Raw genomic sequence first — 18,236 nt, forward strand, 5'->3', positions numbered from 1 at the left:
ATGCCACTTAATGCATTACTGAAAGATACTAGGACTATTTCTGTATTTTAACATGGCCAGACAAGCTTAGCTTCCTCTTGTCTAATTCCCACCTTGTATGGATGCAGCTCTCAAGCATGAAAACAGAAAAAATGTCCCCATAGATTGTACTGGCCTCTGACAGAGAACAGGGCATGCTGCTATCTGCAGCATGGACAGGCCAGGCATAGGCGTGACAGGTCCCCTTTTACTCCCATCTATCACATGGCACCTCTGTAAAAGCCACAAGGTTAAGGGCAGACACGTCAGCTTGACACACGCAAGGCTTGAAGTGAGCCCATACATTCAGCAGGGCAGGAGGGGGAATGTGTCTGCGGAGCAGTATCTTCAGCTTAGCCATGGGAACAAACATTCCCTGAGCTTCATCCTGCTCCCAGAGTGACATGCCACCAGGTAGGACACACCTACCCCAAACCACTGTAGACAGAGATGTGCTGTAGGATCCCGTGCAGAAGAGAATAGTTTTATCACTTTGGGAATACAACAAGCTGTGGCCCAAACAACCACATTACAGCAGGCAGTTGACTCTTCACCTATTTTTAAATAACTGTTCTAGCAAAATCTCTTTGTTTTCGTAAGGTAAGTTACTCTTCCTTTTCTGTCTTGAAGCCAAACACTGTTTAAGACCCAAACCACCCATGTGGTAGCTGGTAGGATCTGAGCACAAAAAAACCAGAAACACTAGAAAGCCGTATCAGGCCTCCCTGGAAAGGGATTAGGAAGAGGCAGACAGAAACACACACTGCCAATCCCTGTGTGGGCTGGAGAGAGGATTGCAGAGAGCATCAGGAGCTGAGATAGCACAAGGAAACTAAACAGGAGACTGCAGTGGAATGAGAATTTGGGAGCTCCAGCAATCAGTAAGATCACTGGCCAGCACCTAGGGCAAGCACAGGATGTGTCATGCACAAGAATTTCAACTGTGACAACTTCATAAACAGAAGAACTGAGGTTTGGAGGTGGGGATTGAATTGGCTCCTGTCAGCCATTCATTTCTGTTTCTAGATCATCACTCAGGGCTGGATTCTGCAGCAGCACCAGAAAAAAAACACCTTGTCAAGCCATCTGGGCTTGCTTTTTTTTTTCTTTTTTGCTTTTTTTTTTTTTTTTAGTGAATGATGCTACACACCTGCAAATACCAGATATTTTCCAGAGGAACCAATGCATTTAGCTGTCCTTTCATAACTGAATTCATCTGCACACAGGAAAGGAGAGAGGCGAGGCGATTGGCACCCTCATTCAGTACAACAGTTATGCAGGACTAGATGCTTTGGCATAAGGTACAAAGTCGACAGCAACCACTGCTCCTCCCTCTCCCTGTGAATTAACCACATCCCTAGGAGGCTGGGCTAGTGGCAGAAAGTAACCACTGCCAGGGATATAAAACAACCTTTCTACCACATCCTCCCCATAAAGCAACCACCCGGAGGGACTGGAGAGGAAAACAGCACAACCAAGCTCCTGATGAAGATGTCATGTCAGAAAACTGTCAGCACTCTTGCACTCTCCTGCTTTTCTTATGTACACAGTACACCTGTACAGAGCAGAGGGTTTGCACATTCCCAGGTCCAAAGAGGGTCACTTATTGTAGGTAGTGCTTTCAAAGCAGGGACTTTCTCCTGAAGGTCCTCGAAGACAAGGGGATCCCTGTTTGCTAAACAGTAAGAAGACAAATTATGGGACATTTGAATGACAAAATCTCTCCAGAATTAAGAATCAAAATAAAACGATGCACAGTTAGAAGAGGTGCTAAAAGTTTAACCTGTCTGACATCAGTGTTTGTCCCACAGAAAAAGGGATGGAAGAGTGACCACTAGAGAATGTGACATCTATTCGTGTCCTTGGAAGTAAAGCGGCAATCCCACGATACCACTGGGAATAGCACAGGGCACCCTGCAAAAGCCATAGGGAAGCTCTTGCCAGTGCAAGATTTAGCAGCAGTGTCAGCTGATCTCTAAACCCAGCCCTTGATCAGCAGGAAATACTGGCATGACCAGAAGGAGAACGGACTCCAGGATCTACTGCCTGGACCCCAAGACCTTTCACAGATGCAGGATGGTTTAAGCCCTGCTTAAACTTCATGGATTAAACTGGGAGGTTTTACCAGTTGTGCTGGTTTTGGCTACGGCAAGTTATTTTTCTTCACAGTGGCTAGTACAGGGATATATTCTGGATTTGTGCTGAACACAGGGTTGATAATATAGAGATGTTTTTGTTATTGCTGAGGAGAGCTTACACAGAGCCACTCTAAAAACTTAGGTCCTTCATCATGGATTTGTGTTAATGCCTCTTTTTAACTCAAGATATAAATTACAGGGTTCATGTAGAAGTAAAGAGCAAGACCCAGATGAAGAGTGTATATATCAGTCCTCTGACTCTCCTGCCAAAATTTCAGGCTAAAAATGTTATATGTACACCTCCCTGCTTATATGTAAGAAAGTATCTCTATATATTCATAACAACCTCAGGTTATTATTTATATGACAATCTAGGATGCACAAGAGAACCAGGTCCCCTAAAATACAGGCAAATATCTCAGCTCCTGCAGAACAAGTCATTCCTAGAGGATGATAGATTAAATTCAATTAAAGGAACAGATATGAAGCACTGTCTTTAGAGCAGAGTTCCTCTCTCACACAAATCCTTAACAGAGAAGCTGGACATTTAGTTTTGTTACATGCCAAAATCTTTGTGTCTTGTAAAGAAAGAGGCAGGAGAAGGAATGTTAACGACCTCTTTTTACAGTAGCCAGTTGTCAGAGGGGGTGGGAGAAAACAAGCCACACGGAAAACAATTGCCAATTTGTGGTCTTGACCATTTAAAAATGGATCCCAAAATAGTCTGCGGAATTGTTTCACCCGGAGCAAAATTACCCATGAATACATATGCATGCACACAAAAACAGCATCTCTTGACGCAGTGCTGATGGTGACTGCAGTCAAGGAAGAAGTGTTATTGCATTCCACATTGTGAAAAGATCACAATGCAGTAATTATTCTGAAAGGTTTTCACAAAGCACAATTATTAAGCTAACATTATCCTATTATTGTTTGTTGCTATGGGGATAATATAATCAATATATTTTCTGGATTGATTTTTTTAATACTACTAGCACATTGCCCAATATAGCAAGATTTAACTCAATGCATTAACTGATTTTAGTTTATGATTGGCAAAGTCTTGAGGCAATAGATTGCAATCCATCTCATGCCTATTATTCTATCAAGACACTTAATGTCAAAATCTCCACTGCAAAAGCAAGTTTACTTGTTGAAAATGAGAAAAAGGATAACAAATCTCTCCAAAGAGAGGCAGTCTTTTAAGCATGAATTTAACACTTATTTCTATTTTTCCTAGGCCAAATGAAAATTACCAGACTGACTACAAAAGTAGTAGAAAAGCAAGTTGGATTTGAACTCTCAGCTTAAGGTACTTATTTATTCCAGTGGGGATGTTTTGAGGCATTCTCCTCCTCCATGTAATATAAGCTTTTCCTGCAGCAACAGGGGACTCTGGGAAGGTGGCATCAATTGTGGCACTGTGTCAAAGCCCACTGGGTGCAGATGCAGTCCACAGCCTTTGTCACAACCTCTTCTGCACAAGCTCAGAGGAATCACTGGCTACCTGTTCCCATGCACCCAGTGAAGACAGAGGGCACTTGGCTCTTGATCTCAGTGGGTGGTGAAAAATTCAAAATTGTTATAGCCACAGCCTTCAGTTTCCTTGCCCACAAAACTGCAAGTACACTTCCTTTCTTCCAAGTCTCCCTTTCCAGATGATAAGCTTCCAGCATATCAAGGGAATGCCCCTGTGTTAGGACAGCGGTAAGTCCGCACAAACCCGAGTCTCAGATCTTTGCAAGACAGTAATACAATATATCAAGAGGCTTCAATTCTGACACTGTTGTTGCAGTCAGTGACCTCTCCTATGAAAAGATGGGCTCGTCACTGTGCAAGGTCTTAAAGCCTTTTAAAATGTATTTACCATAATTGTTCAGAGAAGGATTTTAACATGCTTTCCCCTCCCATATGGCCATCCTGTGATGAATTACCTTTTCATCTATTTGGTCATAGAATCATAGAATAGCTTGGGTTGGAAGGGACCCTTAAAGGCATTCTTTAAAGGCCAACCCCCCTGTAATGAGCAGGGACACCTTCAACTAGATCAGGTTGCTCAGAGCCCTATCCCAGGTTTTCAGGGATGGGAAACCTCAGTTTCTAGAAACCTAAGTCCCAAAGGTGACTGTATTTTGTCGGCATAGTATATGCTTAAGACAAAATTAAGTGCAGCAGCCTAGACTTTGCATAACTAAATAAAAGGAGTTATAGCAACATTTAAAAGTACCAACACCTGTTAACTCCCGTGACAAATCATATGGTTACACTTTTGGGTACCAAAGCATGGCTTTAGCTGCCTTTGGTTAAACACTAGTATATAAGCATTTTGTCCATGGAGCATACAGCTGCTTGATAAAATATGAAATCACAGCAATTCCACCTTCTCCCTTCCCTAAAGGAACTGGATGGGGTGGTCTTGTCTTTCTACACAAAGTAGAAGGGCTCACAAAGGAGCTCAGTAATGTAACTTCTGGACTGTCTGGAGGGGATCCATCAGGAATGATCATTCACAGATTATGTGTGTTGCCTATGCAATGAAATACATCTGGCCCCTCTGGCCCAGGGGATAAGTAATAGAGTTAGGAATGCACATTCACAGCCCATCCCCTGCAAGTCTGCTGTGCTGACACTAATCCATGCAGATCTAGAGCTGGTTTGTGAGCCACCTCTGCCCTCCCTGATGTGGCTGGCACAGGTCATTGTCTTCCATCACATTTCTCAGTGATGCCACTTGTACCTACACGATACTGAATTGCTCTCTGGGCATGTGCCATGGAGTAAAAGTTAAGCCATATATTGGGCTGCTTGCCTTCCCCACCTTGTTTACTTTTATGCTAATTTATAAATGGTTTTTCTGCTGGACAGGGCTTAGGCAAGCAGGTAGGAGACTGCCCTGGTTTCAGAAAGGGTGTAGAGTTTCAGCACCGTATGGGTGTGACCACGCAGTTATTCCATACCAGCCACATCATTGCTGTGAGGAGTGCTTTCAGCAGGAAAAGCCAGGCACTTTTTTGGTCCCTCGCTTACCGGAAGGAGCAGGGGAAGGGAAGTGGCTTATTTGGACTTTGCTTTCCTGCTGGTGTTAAAACCAGCATAGATACTCATTCAAACAGGCTACTGTCACATGTACAGCCTTAAAGGACACCATCTGCTAGTGCATCCGCACAGTAAAGTACTGCTTAAGACACACCTCTGTGTCAAGCATGAAATTTGTTTCAAACACTGACTGCCGGCTGTCCACCACAATGCCTTATCATGCAACAGCCCAGAAATTCTGCAAAAATAAAAACTCATTTAGCTGGAGTCAGGCAGGGAATATCAATTTTGGTAACAGGAATGATACAATTACATTCCTAAGCAATTAGTCTCAATAACAGACAGACAGTATCTCTAGTAAATTGTCTGCAGGCCTGATTTTACCAGTCTCATTCATACCGAGCAGAGCCCACTAGCAAGACCCCCTTCACCTCAGTGCTGGGGGACTAAGATACTACTTAGCAAAAGTAAAGCAATCAGTGTCAAACTGAAAAGGTTGAGTTTCATCACACTTTGCTCTTTTAAACACTGTAATTGCTGTGTACCACTTTCTAGCCAAATTTTTTCTACAATTTTTTTTTTTTTAATTGATCAAATCATAAAAATTATTGTTATTAATACTCCACAACACAGAGGTTGAACTTTGCTGCCAGAGGGTAGCCTCACACATAACAGAGTCATGCAGCAGCAAGAGACATGGTACTGAGACATCTGTCAGGGGGGAATCCCATCCCTGCACAGCAGGACTTCTGGAGCTCAGATTTGCCAGCCTACCTGTCCCCAGCCACTATATTGACCCAGCCTGCTCCAGGAAGATACTGGGATCCTCCAACCTTAACTTCATTACTTTTCCCTCATACAGTAGGAAAAATTTCTGCACCAAAAGGGCTGTCAAGCACTGAACAGGCTTCCCAGGGAAGAGGTTGAGTCACCATCCCTGGAGGTATTTAAAAGACATGTGACACTTAAAGACACGGTCTGGTGGTGGATTTAGCACTGCTGGGTTAACAGTTGGACTCGAGTCTTTTGCAACCTGAAAGATTCCGTGTACAACACAGCCTTAGTGGGAGCAGAGGAAGGACAGCCTTACCCAGGTCACACCATGGTGCAAGGGGCTCTTGTAAACTGCCTTCTCTACTACCTCCACAGCTAAATATAATTGAACCTGAAACACTTGGCCCATGCTCATGCAGAAAGGTGGATTTGAGATGGGAGGCTGGAGGGGAAGCCCGCACCACGCATTGCAGAGCTCCCTTGCCGGCTCTGGAGCAATGCTGTGCTCTGGGAGACAGGAGCTGTTCAAATGTTTTGACAGAACACGCCGATTCCTCGGGAATGTTTTTATTCTAGTCGATGTGCCAATTCTGCACAGATTTCCAGTAGAAAGCAGGCAGACTGTCTGGGTCTGCTGAATTAAAACAACTTCACCCAGAAAGAAGAAAAAGTTGCATTTTCAGACTAATTTTACTCAATCCATCATTGTATTTGTTTTAGTCAGTTTGTTGAATTGTTTTCAATTTTACCTGGAAACTCCATTTTCTAGCAGGATCTAAAGACAGCTCAAAAGGCACCAAAACTGTAGAAAATTAAGCTCAAGCAAAAGACCTCAGAGGACTTTTGAGATATAATTTTGTAAGTAAACAATGCAAAGAGATAAACAGGGAAACCCAAAAATTAACCATGTCCTAACTAAGAACTGCTTAGTCTGGTTCTGCAAGAACCCAAAACCCCCATTTTTGCATTTGTGGTTGTCTTTCAAAGGCTTTCTCTTTTTCCCCTCTGCCTTAGGGAGTTATTTATAGGGCTATTATAATTTGAGGTCTGGTCTTCTCGTGGCAGGTCCTCCATCCAGGAAATGAAATAGCATTAGAAAATGAAATCTCGCGTTTATGAGGTCTTAGAGATGGGTCCCTGGGGCATTGGGGAGAAAAAAAAAAAAAAAAAAGAGGTAGGGAAAAATATAAACACAAATATAAGTACAAGATACTTGCAAGGTCCCTGATTCTATCTGTGATGAACTTAATGAGACTCTTTATTAAAATAGAGACCTCCGGTATAAGGTCACCAACAGCTTTTTTTCCCCCCAAAGCTCTCCCATTTCCCCCTTTTCTGTGATCAAGTGCCTTTTCCATTCTACTTTGGCTGCAAGGTGCTCCTGTCCTAGATTGCCTTCAGAAGTGGAACAAAAATAAGGATAAATCAAATGCTACCCTTGCTCCTTCTGCCTCATCACATGCTTTTTACAACACACCACATGTTGCAGTGTATTAACAGATCAAGGCAGAGGTGTTCACACCTTCACAAAAATCATGGATGAAGCACCAATTTCTTATTCATACCTCTTTGTGCTTCTTTCCTAGACTACTCTCTAGAGCCACAACGTCCCTAATCCTATCTAGGGCTTATCACCCACTGTTTCCTCTCAATATATGGAAATAAAAGCAAATGGAGACAAATAAGTGAAGACTTTGGGACTCACCATCCCCTTTCTCTCTGTGTCCAAAGAGAGACTTCCTTTCAACACCTGCCCTTTCCATGTATTTTTCCCCTCTTTCCCTTTTGAGTAGAACAGGAAAAGCACTGTTCGGCAGAAAAATAACAACCATGTTTAAAGTCCCACTCAACTTCACAGAGAATATTTCAACTCATCATTGAATGTGACTTCTTATGGCTCCTTTAGCCCAACTTTCACTAATCCTACCAAAATCACCCCAGGCATCATCCTGCCTATGAAAGCCAACAGTTTTCTATACTCACAGAAACAAAAAAAAGCCATCAGATATAATGCACAAAAACTACGGAAATTCAGCAAATAGCAAAGACTAATTTGCTATTATTTTAAGGTTTATTTCTTGCATAGTTTATTATGAAAATACATATTTGAGAATGTTTTGAAACATGTAGCTCAGTTTCAATTTCTTTTTTTCTCTTGCATGTAATTTTCAATTTTCTTGTAGTAAGGTAAAATAAGTTACCAATGCTCAGCGAGTTGTTTTTGGTACCTGAATATTTAACTGTCCCAGTGCAACTGTCCAAAGAACACTTTTCCCTCTACCTTATTATAAATCTTCTAAAATTCATAGAGTATTACAAAATTAGAAAATTTAAGCAGGAAAAAAGGCTTATAGTTAATAAACAAAAGGAACAGTTTAAAAGTCCAAGGACAACCCAAGACTTCCTGTTTGGTTCACTCATCCATTCATCAGCACTGCATGATGACCAAGACAAAAAGAAAATACAGCAATTTGAAACATTTCTTTTCAAAGCACACAGGTTTGTTTAGGCTTTCTGTTGATTTTTGTTTTCTAAAAAACCAACCAACCAAAAAACCACCCAAACACAATAAAAAAAACAGTCAGGTCTCAAAAAAACCTGATTAGAATCCAACTCCAGTTGGTTCTTGTTTCACATTACCATCTAAATTTAGATATGCACCGAGGCCTCTGAGACTGTGGAGCAAGAGATTAACTTTTGAACTTTCTACCTCTCTAATAAGATCGGTCCTTTCTTACACATCAAGGTCTTTCTAGGCAACTCATGTTTCTGGATCAAGCTGAATAAATGCTTATCAAAATTTTTTTTAGAAAAGTTCTCAAGAAAATATCTTTTCATTTATTTCTGAGAAATTAGAAGAGCCCTGAGCACACAATGGCCAGGTTACATCTGTGCAGCTACTGAAGCCCTCACAGCCCTGCTCAGTGTCTACCCTGCAAACTCACCCTGCCTTTCCAGCACTGCATCCATTTGACTACAGGCCATGAGTACCACCTAATTTCATGCTCGGTCCCTCTTCAGTGAAGTTATATTTCGACTCTACATCCTGCCTGGGGAGCGGGGAAGTGGGAAGAACCCAGAAAGTCATGAGTCTTATGAAGTTACCAGGTGATGAAGCCACCCAAGGTGCATCACAGGCAACCAGAGGGCAGCACACAATGAATACGAGGGATTTAACAGCACGTGTTTGAACAGGCAGGTCTCCAAAGCCTTCTATTATTCATTTTAATATAAAGCCTTGCAGAAACCAAGCCTAGCTAAATGCAGCGGATCAGACCCACAGCAGCTGTACCCACCTATTCCCGGAAAGGACAGGGAACTATCTTGCTTGTCACCCTTTCAGGATGACCTGCTGTACAGAAAGTCAGCTTCTCATCTGAAAAGACATGTCATGCTGTAAACATTTCTAGTGGAGCTTGGGTTAGCAGCACGTGTAAGAAAACTCTAATGAAAATAAATTGTTATGTATTTACCCATATGCTGAGGAGCATATGGCTAATGCATTTAGACATTGCTAATGAAGTTAAGACTCCGCTAAATTTGTTGGCTCATGGATAACAACTGTTCACAATAACCAATCTGGGCCTGCTAAAATTTTAGTATTACAACTGATACCTGGCCATTATTATACATAGTGGTCTTACTGACATAGAAGAACTGGCTTTCTGAATGTGGGGTTCTCCACATGCAATAAGAAGATGAACAACATAGGATGCTTCTAAACTCCAAATTGGCAGGTAATGTGAGCAAATTACAATTTCATGTAAAATAACAGAGTTGCTCTTATTCGTCACAGCCTGACTCTGTTGCTTTCTTTCCTGATTTCAAGAACTAAAAGAATTTATCTATTCCAATCTCATTCTTTCCAGGCCAGTGTGACTACAGACAAAACTGAAGAGAAGACAGTCACACCCAAGAAATAGTCCTGGTTTTTTAAGTTCACGTGTAAAAGCCCACTGAGTTTACTACAACAGCTACTGGAATCCTCCTGTTCAAACATACCACTACTGTGCTGCTCTTCAAGGTGAAGGTCCCGACTTCTTCTGGAGTCCAAAGTAAAGTCCACAGGCTCTACCTGCATGCTACTACCTTTGCAACTACACATTCTCTCAGCCCAAACACTGTGTAGCTCAGCTGTCTGGGTTCACTGCTGCTGCATGTCAGGCCAGAGCTGGCTTTAATTTAGCAGTACACGCTGCTTGAAGAGCAGGCTACATAGCAAATTCCAGAGAGTTATGTGATGAGCGTGCAAATATACTCTCCAAAAGGCATAACACATGGCAAAGTTCCCCTACACCATTCTCATGAGCCAGATGTCATTTTAATGATGCAGACCTCTGCTCTAACAGATCTTGGGTAGCCATTTGGCAGGTGCCACCAAAAACCCATCAAAGGGCAGTGGTCAAGGACAGCATAGAAGAGCAGAGAAGTATCCTTCAGCGCTGTTATGCTGGGGACCCACCACACTCAGATACCTTCATTCCTAGGCCAGAACTCAGGCCTGGCATTAACTCACAGCCCCACTTGCTCTGTGAATATTGCAAAAACATTTGAACTCCCTCTGGCCTTGAGCATCCCAATCCATTTAAGACAGCAGTGATATCAGCCTTCCTAAATCTAACAGGCCCCAGAGAAGTTGTTCAAAATGTTTCACCATAACCTAATCAAAAAGCAGACCTATCTTTTCCAGAACACCATCTTTACTGTTTTGCAGGTGGATAAAAGAGGCTCAAGGTGAAGCAAGAGATTTGCGTACCCAGAAAAGAAGAAAGTTTTTCCCCCGTCAGACTTGCCCAAAATCACACAGAGAGTCTGAGGAAAGCCAAGAGCATGATTAGGGAGTCTCTTCTCACTTGCTGTGCTGCCACAAACAACATCATCCCCTTTCCACTTAACAGCTACCACTTGCCCCAGCCATTGCCTCTTCCCCTCATGCAGCATTTAACAAAGCAAGTATGAAGTATGTCAAAAGGAACAACCAAAACATGGGTTAAGGAGTACCAAAATCATGATGATGCTCATCAGTGAAGTCTGCATCTCCTTCTAGGGGAAGCTGCTGAGGTCTATGGGAAGCATTCACACAGCCCTGCACAAAAACAGATGTTAGAGCAGCTCCAGGCAAAAGCTGCACAGCCAGCACACCACTTCTTGTAATAGAAAAAGGAATTGTTTCTTCCCTCAAAGGAAAAATGGTATAGTCCAGAAGAGCAAAGGCATCTGTCATGGCCACTACCACCTTCATTGCATGGGTCACCATTATTCACTACCAGCAAGGCAGTGATGATTCATCCCATTTTTCTGTCACATAAAACCTACCAGTTGCTTTGTGCACCCTAATACTGTCTCAGCTTCCATAAATATTACTTCAAGTTGGCATCACATTCAGGGGTATCTTGCAAACACAGTTATGGGAAACACTGCAAGTGCAAAGAAGCTGGGGAAATTGTGTCTCTAAAGAAGGGTCTCCAAGGTACACACACTGTTCCCCCAGAAACAGGCTCACCCTGATGAGATCCCAACAGGTCAGGGAGAAGTTGGGGTGAGCTACAGCACAGCTCTACCTGATGCTCATCTCAGAAACTGAGGTCCAGCTCTTGCTGAAAGCTGCAAATAGCATTTAGTCAAGTGGGAAACAGCCGGTTGTCTTGATTTCCAGCTTTCAGTTCCCACAAACAGACACTGCACCAACTTTGTCAGGTTATCTGACAATGCTAACATCTGATCAAAGGAGGCAGCACAGAATATCACATGAAACTAGGAAAATACACATCTTTAAAGGGGAGAAAGACTGGCTTCATAGATGTAGAAATAGACACATAAACACACATTTAACCCCAGGTTTTCTGTCATATTGCAGACAGTGACATGGCTAGGTTGAGATCTGCATCACATGCATGTACATGCCTCCCAGTCTAGGGTGATGGCATTCCCAGGACGTAAGAGAAGACCTGGATCACCCCAAGAGGTCTGTTCTGGCAGTCAGAAGCCCACAGCAGATGCACACAGACGTCTGGGGGAGATAAAGACAGGTTGGTTGGTGATGCCACAGCCATCCTTTCTGGTTCCACACAAAGGGTTATCAAGTTGCAAAACACACACTCCCTATCTCGTTCTTCTCTTGTTTATCTGCACAAAGAAACACAAAACCATATGCAGGCTTTCACTGTCAATATAAGCCATATTATTCTTGTAATTCAATCCAGGTCCAGAGCCTGAGAGCTCCTTTTCCTTCCTTTCCCCCCTCTTTGCTCCCCTCACCATTTGCCTCTCTCCAACCTTGTTTAGGTTTGAATGCTGTGTCATTAAATTCCAGAGCAGTAAACACTGCAGCCTCTCTCTCTAAGCACCCACACATTGCTTTCTAGGCTAAAAAATAGACATAGGGTTAATTTCATTCCTGCAAGGACTCTGCCTTTTATTTTTCTTTACGTCCAACTCAAAGGATGCTTTTGGCAGATGTGTAGTGAAAAAAAAAAAAATAATGTTTGCTCTCTGCTTCCTCCCTGCACTCCCCCCTTCTCTACTCCCACCCATCAGCCATAAAACAACACAGCCCAGCCAGATCCCAAACTGAAAGCAAGACAAAGCACCCACACAGCCCCCACTTCCATTCAGCAGAAATGGGCCGCTCCGGGGTAGCCCAGGATCTACAAGTAGGCCAGACTGAAATAAACAGAGTAAACAAAGAGTATCCTGTCCAAGCTGAGAGGGGCTAAAGAGAGTTATGTCTTTCATTAACATGCAAGGCAGGGATGCAAGCACACAGACAGTCAAAAGCATCACTGGAGCTTGCTAGGAGTAATAGGAGGGAAGCAACACATGATCACGCCATTATGAGGACCCAGAGCACATCACTCAGCTGCACGCAACTGCATATCCCACCTACCAAGGACCAAAACAAGGCAGCAACCCCCACACCTACCAACCCCCCAAAACATCAGGGGCCAGCCCCGAGGCTACTGCAGCACAACGTGGCTCTCCAGGAGGCTGGCTAGGGAGCAGTGCACACAGGTACAGCACCAGGCGACCAGGGCCGTGCAAATGTCAGAGCCAATGACATTTAAAAACAGCACAGCTGTCATTTTAGGAAAGGCATGGGGAAGGGGGAGAAAAGCACAGCACAGCCATAGCAACAGGTCAAGTGTTTGCCAGAGAGAAAGGGTGATGCGGATATGTGGCTTCTCGGTTTTCAGAGCGTTTGTCACGTAATAAAATCATTAGCCTGGGAATTGATAAAAGAGTTTGGCTTAGTTTTTCTGCAACCTGCTGCTATAAAGCCCATACAGACCCATGTGTGAAAGTCCATGTACGTGTATGGTACCCCTGCATCAACCATTACACAGCTATCACAAACAACCCTCACTTTTTTCCAGACTCATAGGAAAAACGCAGCACATGGAGAGGTGAGCGAACAGTCAGGAATTTGTAGCAAAACAGCAGCCTGTCGGCTGCAAGTCTGCTCAGTTATTGGAAAAAATTGAACATGCTGCTTTTTTTAAGCAGCCTAATCATATTTACTATTACATCAGACTTACCCACCAGAAATTGTTCTCATGCAATGGAAGAATTTTTAATCTAATATCTTGGACTCAGATAATTTCCCAGCTGCAGAACTGCAATAATTTCCTATCTTCTCATTGTTGAGATAAGATGATTAACTTGGATATGTTTTAGTTTCAGAGTGTGATTATCTCCCTCTATTGTACTTGAGAGAGAAGGGGTGACTTACAGTAAAATAACTTGGTTTTCCCCAAGCCAGCTTTTAAACTCTGCTTCTCTATGATGGAGGTAAGTCTTTCCTGTTGCATTTTCCTTAGTCCCCTTACTTTCCACACTTCCTCTCTCAGAGATACTGTATTAACAGCTACTACTATTTTACTCAAAAAAATATATAATTCAAGAAATCCCTGAAATAATTCTTAAAAAAAAAAAATGTCATGAACGAAATATTTTCTTATTTAAAATACCTTTGAGAGTTTATTAAGTACCCCACAACCCAGAACTACTGGTCAAATCCTGCTTGCACTGTTCCTTTGTTTTCAGGCCCATTTGAAGAACTGCAAAAAAAAAAAGGATAAGGCCTGAAGCTCTGTTCACGTGTACAGTGCAGCAAAACAGGAAACTCCATTTATTTCAGTAAAAGTGATTTACACCCAAGTAAGGGAAAAGACAAGCAAATCCTTGAATTTATGCCATTACAAATTGTAAAATACTGCTTACACAATTTTGTTGAGATTTTTTATATTTAATGTTTTTTTCTTAAATTCACAGGTCCTATATTTACTCTGTTATGTCAAAGGGACTTCCTCTCCTGCTTTATTTCTTTTCCTTAAATTTCTAGCAATCATATTCTAGGAGAAAAGCCTGAAGTCATGACATGAGGACACTTTTTGGACTGCAAGGCTATATATGTTGATGCCTCTTGATTTCCTTTTATCTTCCAAATCTCACTTGTGTTCAGGGCTTTTCAACCTGTGCTAATTTGCAGACCAAATTCGACACTGGAAATGTATGAATCACACATATGCAGATTCCCATACGGCACATATCAATTCATTCCTCTTAGTCACCATTCATTAATTCCTTGGAAATAAATGTTCATGGTTGAAAAGCACTAGTCTGATGATTTAATGGGAGTGTGGATCTTGTGTTTTCCCCGCACAAGATTAGCAATACTAAGAAAGGGCTGGCCTGTTTAAAAGCAAGACTCTCTGAACAGCTACTTCAGTGGAAAGAGAATGGTTGCATAAACATGGATGGGCAAGAACTTCTTAATATTACATGTGTAGCAACAGAACAAATCAACCCTTTTCTATTTCCTATTAAAAAAAAAAATATATATATATATAGTAAACAAGCCACTACTCATGCACAGCTGTGTCCCTCTGTTTTAGGGGCGCTAAGCCCCTAAAACCATCCCTAGGTCCAGAAAGGTGATGGGCAAGCCCTGGATCTCCCCTGCTGGGAAACTGAAAGTGGATGATGTCCTCTACTGACTGCAGTGAGAGTACTTATGTCCCTGCAAATGCTCTCCTAGACAAGAGCCTGCAGTATAAAAGCAGAGTTCCCAGTACTGGCACATTGCTATGGGCACTATTCTAAGAAAGCAGCCCCAGGAGCAGATTCAGAAAAAATGGCAAAATATACAATGGAAAGAAGAAAATTTACCAAGAACCTGGACTCCTCCCTGCCCATTTGTACTGGCAGCAATAGCGTGGCGGAGAAGACGGGTGGTGAAATGCCATAGTGCTGGACATCCAGCCTGGTGGTGCTTGGGGCTTTCTACCACTCGACTCTGTTTCAAAACTCTGTCTGAAATTGCTATTTCTTGGTATCCCAAGATACAATTTCTCAGCTACCTTTACTTTATTTTTCTTCCTAAAAGGTAGCAAAACCAAGGTTAACTTTTTTGCATTACTCTGCTTTAAGTTAATTTAATGAATGTTATTCTAGTAATGAAATTTGCCTAAAAGATCATAGGATCATTTTGGGTCATTTCCCAAAACCTTTACACCTGTATGCTGGTACAGGGCAAGCCTATCTAGAACATACCAAAATAACTTCGTCTCTAGCACCTTTACCTAACAGCAAGTGTTAGTAGGTGACTAATGATAACTGGATTTCACCACCAAGGAGCTACAGGATGAGTGGCTTTCTGCCATCCAGCTGAATTGAAACCAGAAGAGTGAAGGTGAACTGGTCTGCATTCCATACCACCAGAATCCCTTGTAAACTAAAGTTACCCTGCCAACTCCAGTTCAAATTAATCTAGAGCGGATTAAGTCTACCTTTTATGCTATTTTCTAAATGAAATCAGATGTACATGTAAAACTGGTATTTAAAAGGGTTTTATCTAATAATGAGTCAGATATTGACAGAACAATCACCATGAAGACCAAGGTAAGAGGCAATATATTCTCATTAATAATTCAAATCTCAGCATGGATATTGATGACCATGCACTTAAAAGGGAAAACTGGGCAGCAGCTGGAGTTGGCCCAGATTTCTTCAAAAGCTGTTGGGCTGCAACAGACACACACTGGAGAGATTTTACTGTAAAATCCAACCAGAGAAATGGCAGCTCCTCATTATTAAGGTACCTTGGACCCTCAGCAACATTACCAAAATTGAACAAGGAACAAAACACAGCATTAGCAGTCTATTGAAAGAGGATAGGTGAGAAAAATAAGGGAATAAAATCTGGAGGCAAAATCCCACCTCTTCCTCACAGCCCTAGTATTTGCAGCACAGAGCAAAAACAGTCAGCAGTACCTAATTCCAGTTACTACTTAGGAGCAAGCAACATTAAAGGCTTTAAAATAAATGTGTACAATCAGCAAAAGTGCAAACAAACAGAAAGGTTGTAGGAGCCAAAACCACTCAGAACAAACCAGTTGGGGCTAGTTAACATAATCTGCTCTATTCACATAACTAAGTGTGTTTCACGGAGGGTATGAACTTTCTTGGAAAAGCTCAAATTATTAACTGCAGGAGCTTACACATTTTCTTTCCCTCAAGTTTACTTCACCCTGGAATTAGAGCTGCTTACACATGACTGCTTCTACCCATTCATTCAAAAAACTGAGTTTTGCTTCACCTTTCCAGAGGGGCATGCTTGAAGAGATGGTACCAGTGAATTGTAGGACTCCCTTCAATTCCTCCTGCCTCCTATCCACTCTTCCCATCACTTTGATTGATACAAAGAAAAACATATCCTACCTCACGGAAAAAGAGCAGGTTTCCAATGAAAGGAAGAGGTGGAGGATGTCGGATCCCTACTCTGCTTAGTTTGGAGAATGCAGATGTGGAGTACCTGGAAAAAAGATAAGGTAGTAAATTAATTTTGGATTTTGCCATGATAGGACTTGCCACAGTAACTAGTTCAGATGACTTCCCTGGATTCAGAGAGGGAGAAGATGCTTTCTCTGTTGGCCAAACAGAACTGCCAATGAGATTACATTGCTTGGCAGCTCCTCCGGTCACAAAAGTAAATGCAATACACTGGTGCTTCAGAGAGGGCAAAAGGACCAAGGGACTCAAACACAAGCCTGCAAAATTGAGCAGTGGAATTAGAGAGCTGCTCCTTTTCCCACAGAGGGTCTTGTAAGTCAGAAGTGACTCTCCAAAGCTACATGAGGTTACAAACGAGATCAAAAGAAGCATTTGGGACTTGACTTCTGTGGCACTGCTGGGAAAGAAACAAGACAGATTTTCAGACTTATTTTCTTCTTCCATCACCTCTACCTATACACAGAATAAAAATTCAGACCAGTCTCAGTTGTCCATGAGCCAAGACACTGTCAGTATGTTCAAGTCAAGTCTAGTATTTGGGCCAGATATGCTGATGAAGTGATTTTTTAGAGCTGCCAGTCAGCAAATTACACAAATATAAAAAATACAGGGAAACAAAACCCAGACTGAAAGGCTTCATGCATCCCTTGTTTCGGATGAAACTGTGGCATGTTGACAGGGACAATACTGGAAAAAAGAAAAACCCAACCCCAGAGCCTTTCTTTCTCCTCCCCTCCCCCTTTCTTAATACAAACAATGGATTTAAGTCAATGGACTTCAATTAGTGAAACCTGAAAGGGCAGGAGCTAACAGCAGCAGCTTTGATTACCCAAAGACACAACTTTTGTTGTGCACTTCCATTTGCTGATATTTCCTGCAGCACAGTACCTATTTTCTTAATGGATTTTCTTTTGTGACGATATTTTACAAAAATCATAATCAGGAGATAGAGGTTTAATCATTTTTGAATAGCAATCATTTTCCTTTTTTAATGGGGCTGTACAAACCTTCACAAACACAAACCTCTCAACAGCAATGATGTGTCTTCAGTCTATGCAGGGACATTATGTCAAGTATGACAAGGTATCAGGGAGTAAAGGCACAGAAGTCAACGTTTATTACACATTTTATACATATTATTGACTTCTTGGCTACTTAACTGCTTTAAAAAGTATGAGGTTTTCCTCAGCTAATACTCTTGGGAAAAGAAATGTTTTAACTTTAAAATGACAAAACAGCCTACATGATACATTTTCTTCCTCAAAGAGAGGATTGTTTTTGCTGCTGCTGCTGTTTGAAACCTTCCTGAAGTGTCTTTGTGTCATAGCAAAGTCCTCATCTTCAGTATGTAAACAGTAAAAAAGATTAAAATCCCTGTCAATGGAAACCTGTCAATTTTGCAGTATTCTATCCTGATGTTTTTCACTGTAAAATACATGGCAGATAACAAAACAACAGGCTGGGCTACAGTTAACTGCT

The 18,236-nt window shown here is 42.0% G+C and overlaps 1 protein-coding gene across 8 annotated transcripts in view; it reads right to left on the minus strand.

The window, feature by feature from the left end:
• Positions 1-18,236, minus strand: part of TBXAS1 (thromboxane A synthase 1) — a 229,289-nt gene that overhangs the window by 159,395 nt on the left and 51,658 nt on the right. For 6 of the 8 annotated variants that reach the window (XM_069003037.1, XM_069003042.1, XM_069003038.1 and 3 more), the window contains one exon: positions 16,686-16,779. In XM_069003037.1, the coding sequence (XP_068859138.1) occupies positions 16,686-16,779 (94 nt within the window). Of the gene's footprint in view, positions 1-13,933; positions 14,024-16,685; positions 16,780-18,236 lie in introns of all 8 variants that reach the window. The other 2 variants (XM_069003040.1, XM_069003041.1) reach the window with 1 other exon arrangement.

The sequence above is a fragment of the Aphelocoma coerulescens genome, chromosome 1A (genome assembly GCF_041296385.1).
Source record: "Aphelocoma coerulescens isolate FSJ_1873_10779 chromosome 1A, UR_Acoe_1.0, whole genome shotgun sequence".
NCBI classification, from domain to species: domain Eukaryota; kingdom Metazoa; phylum Chordata; class Aves; order Passeriformes; family Corvidae; genus Aphelocoma; species Aphelocoma coerulescens.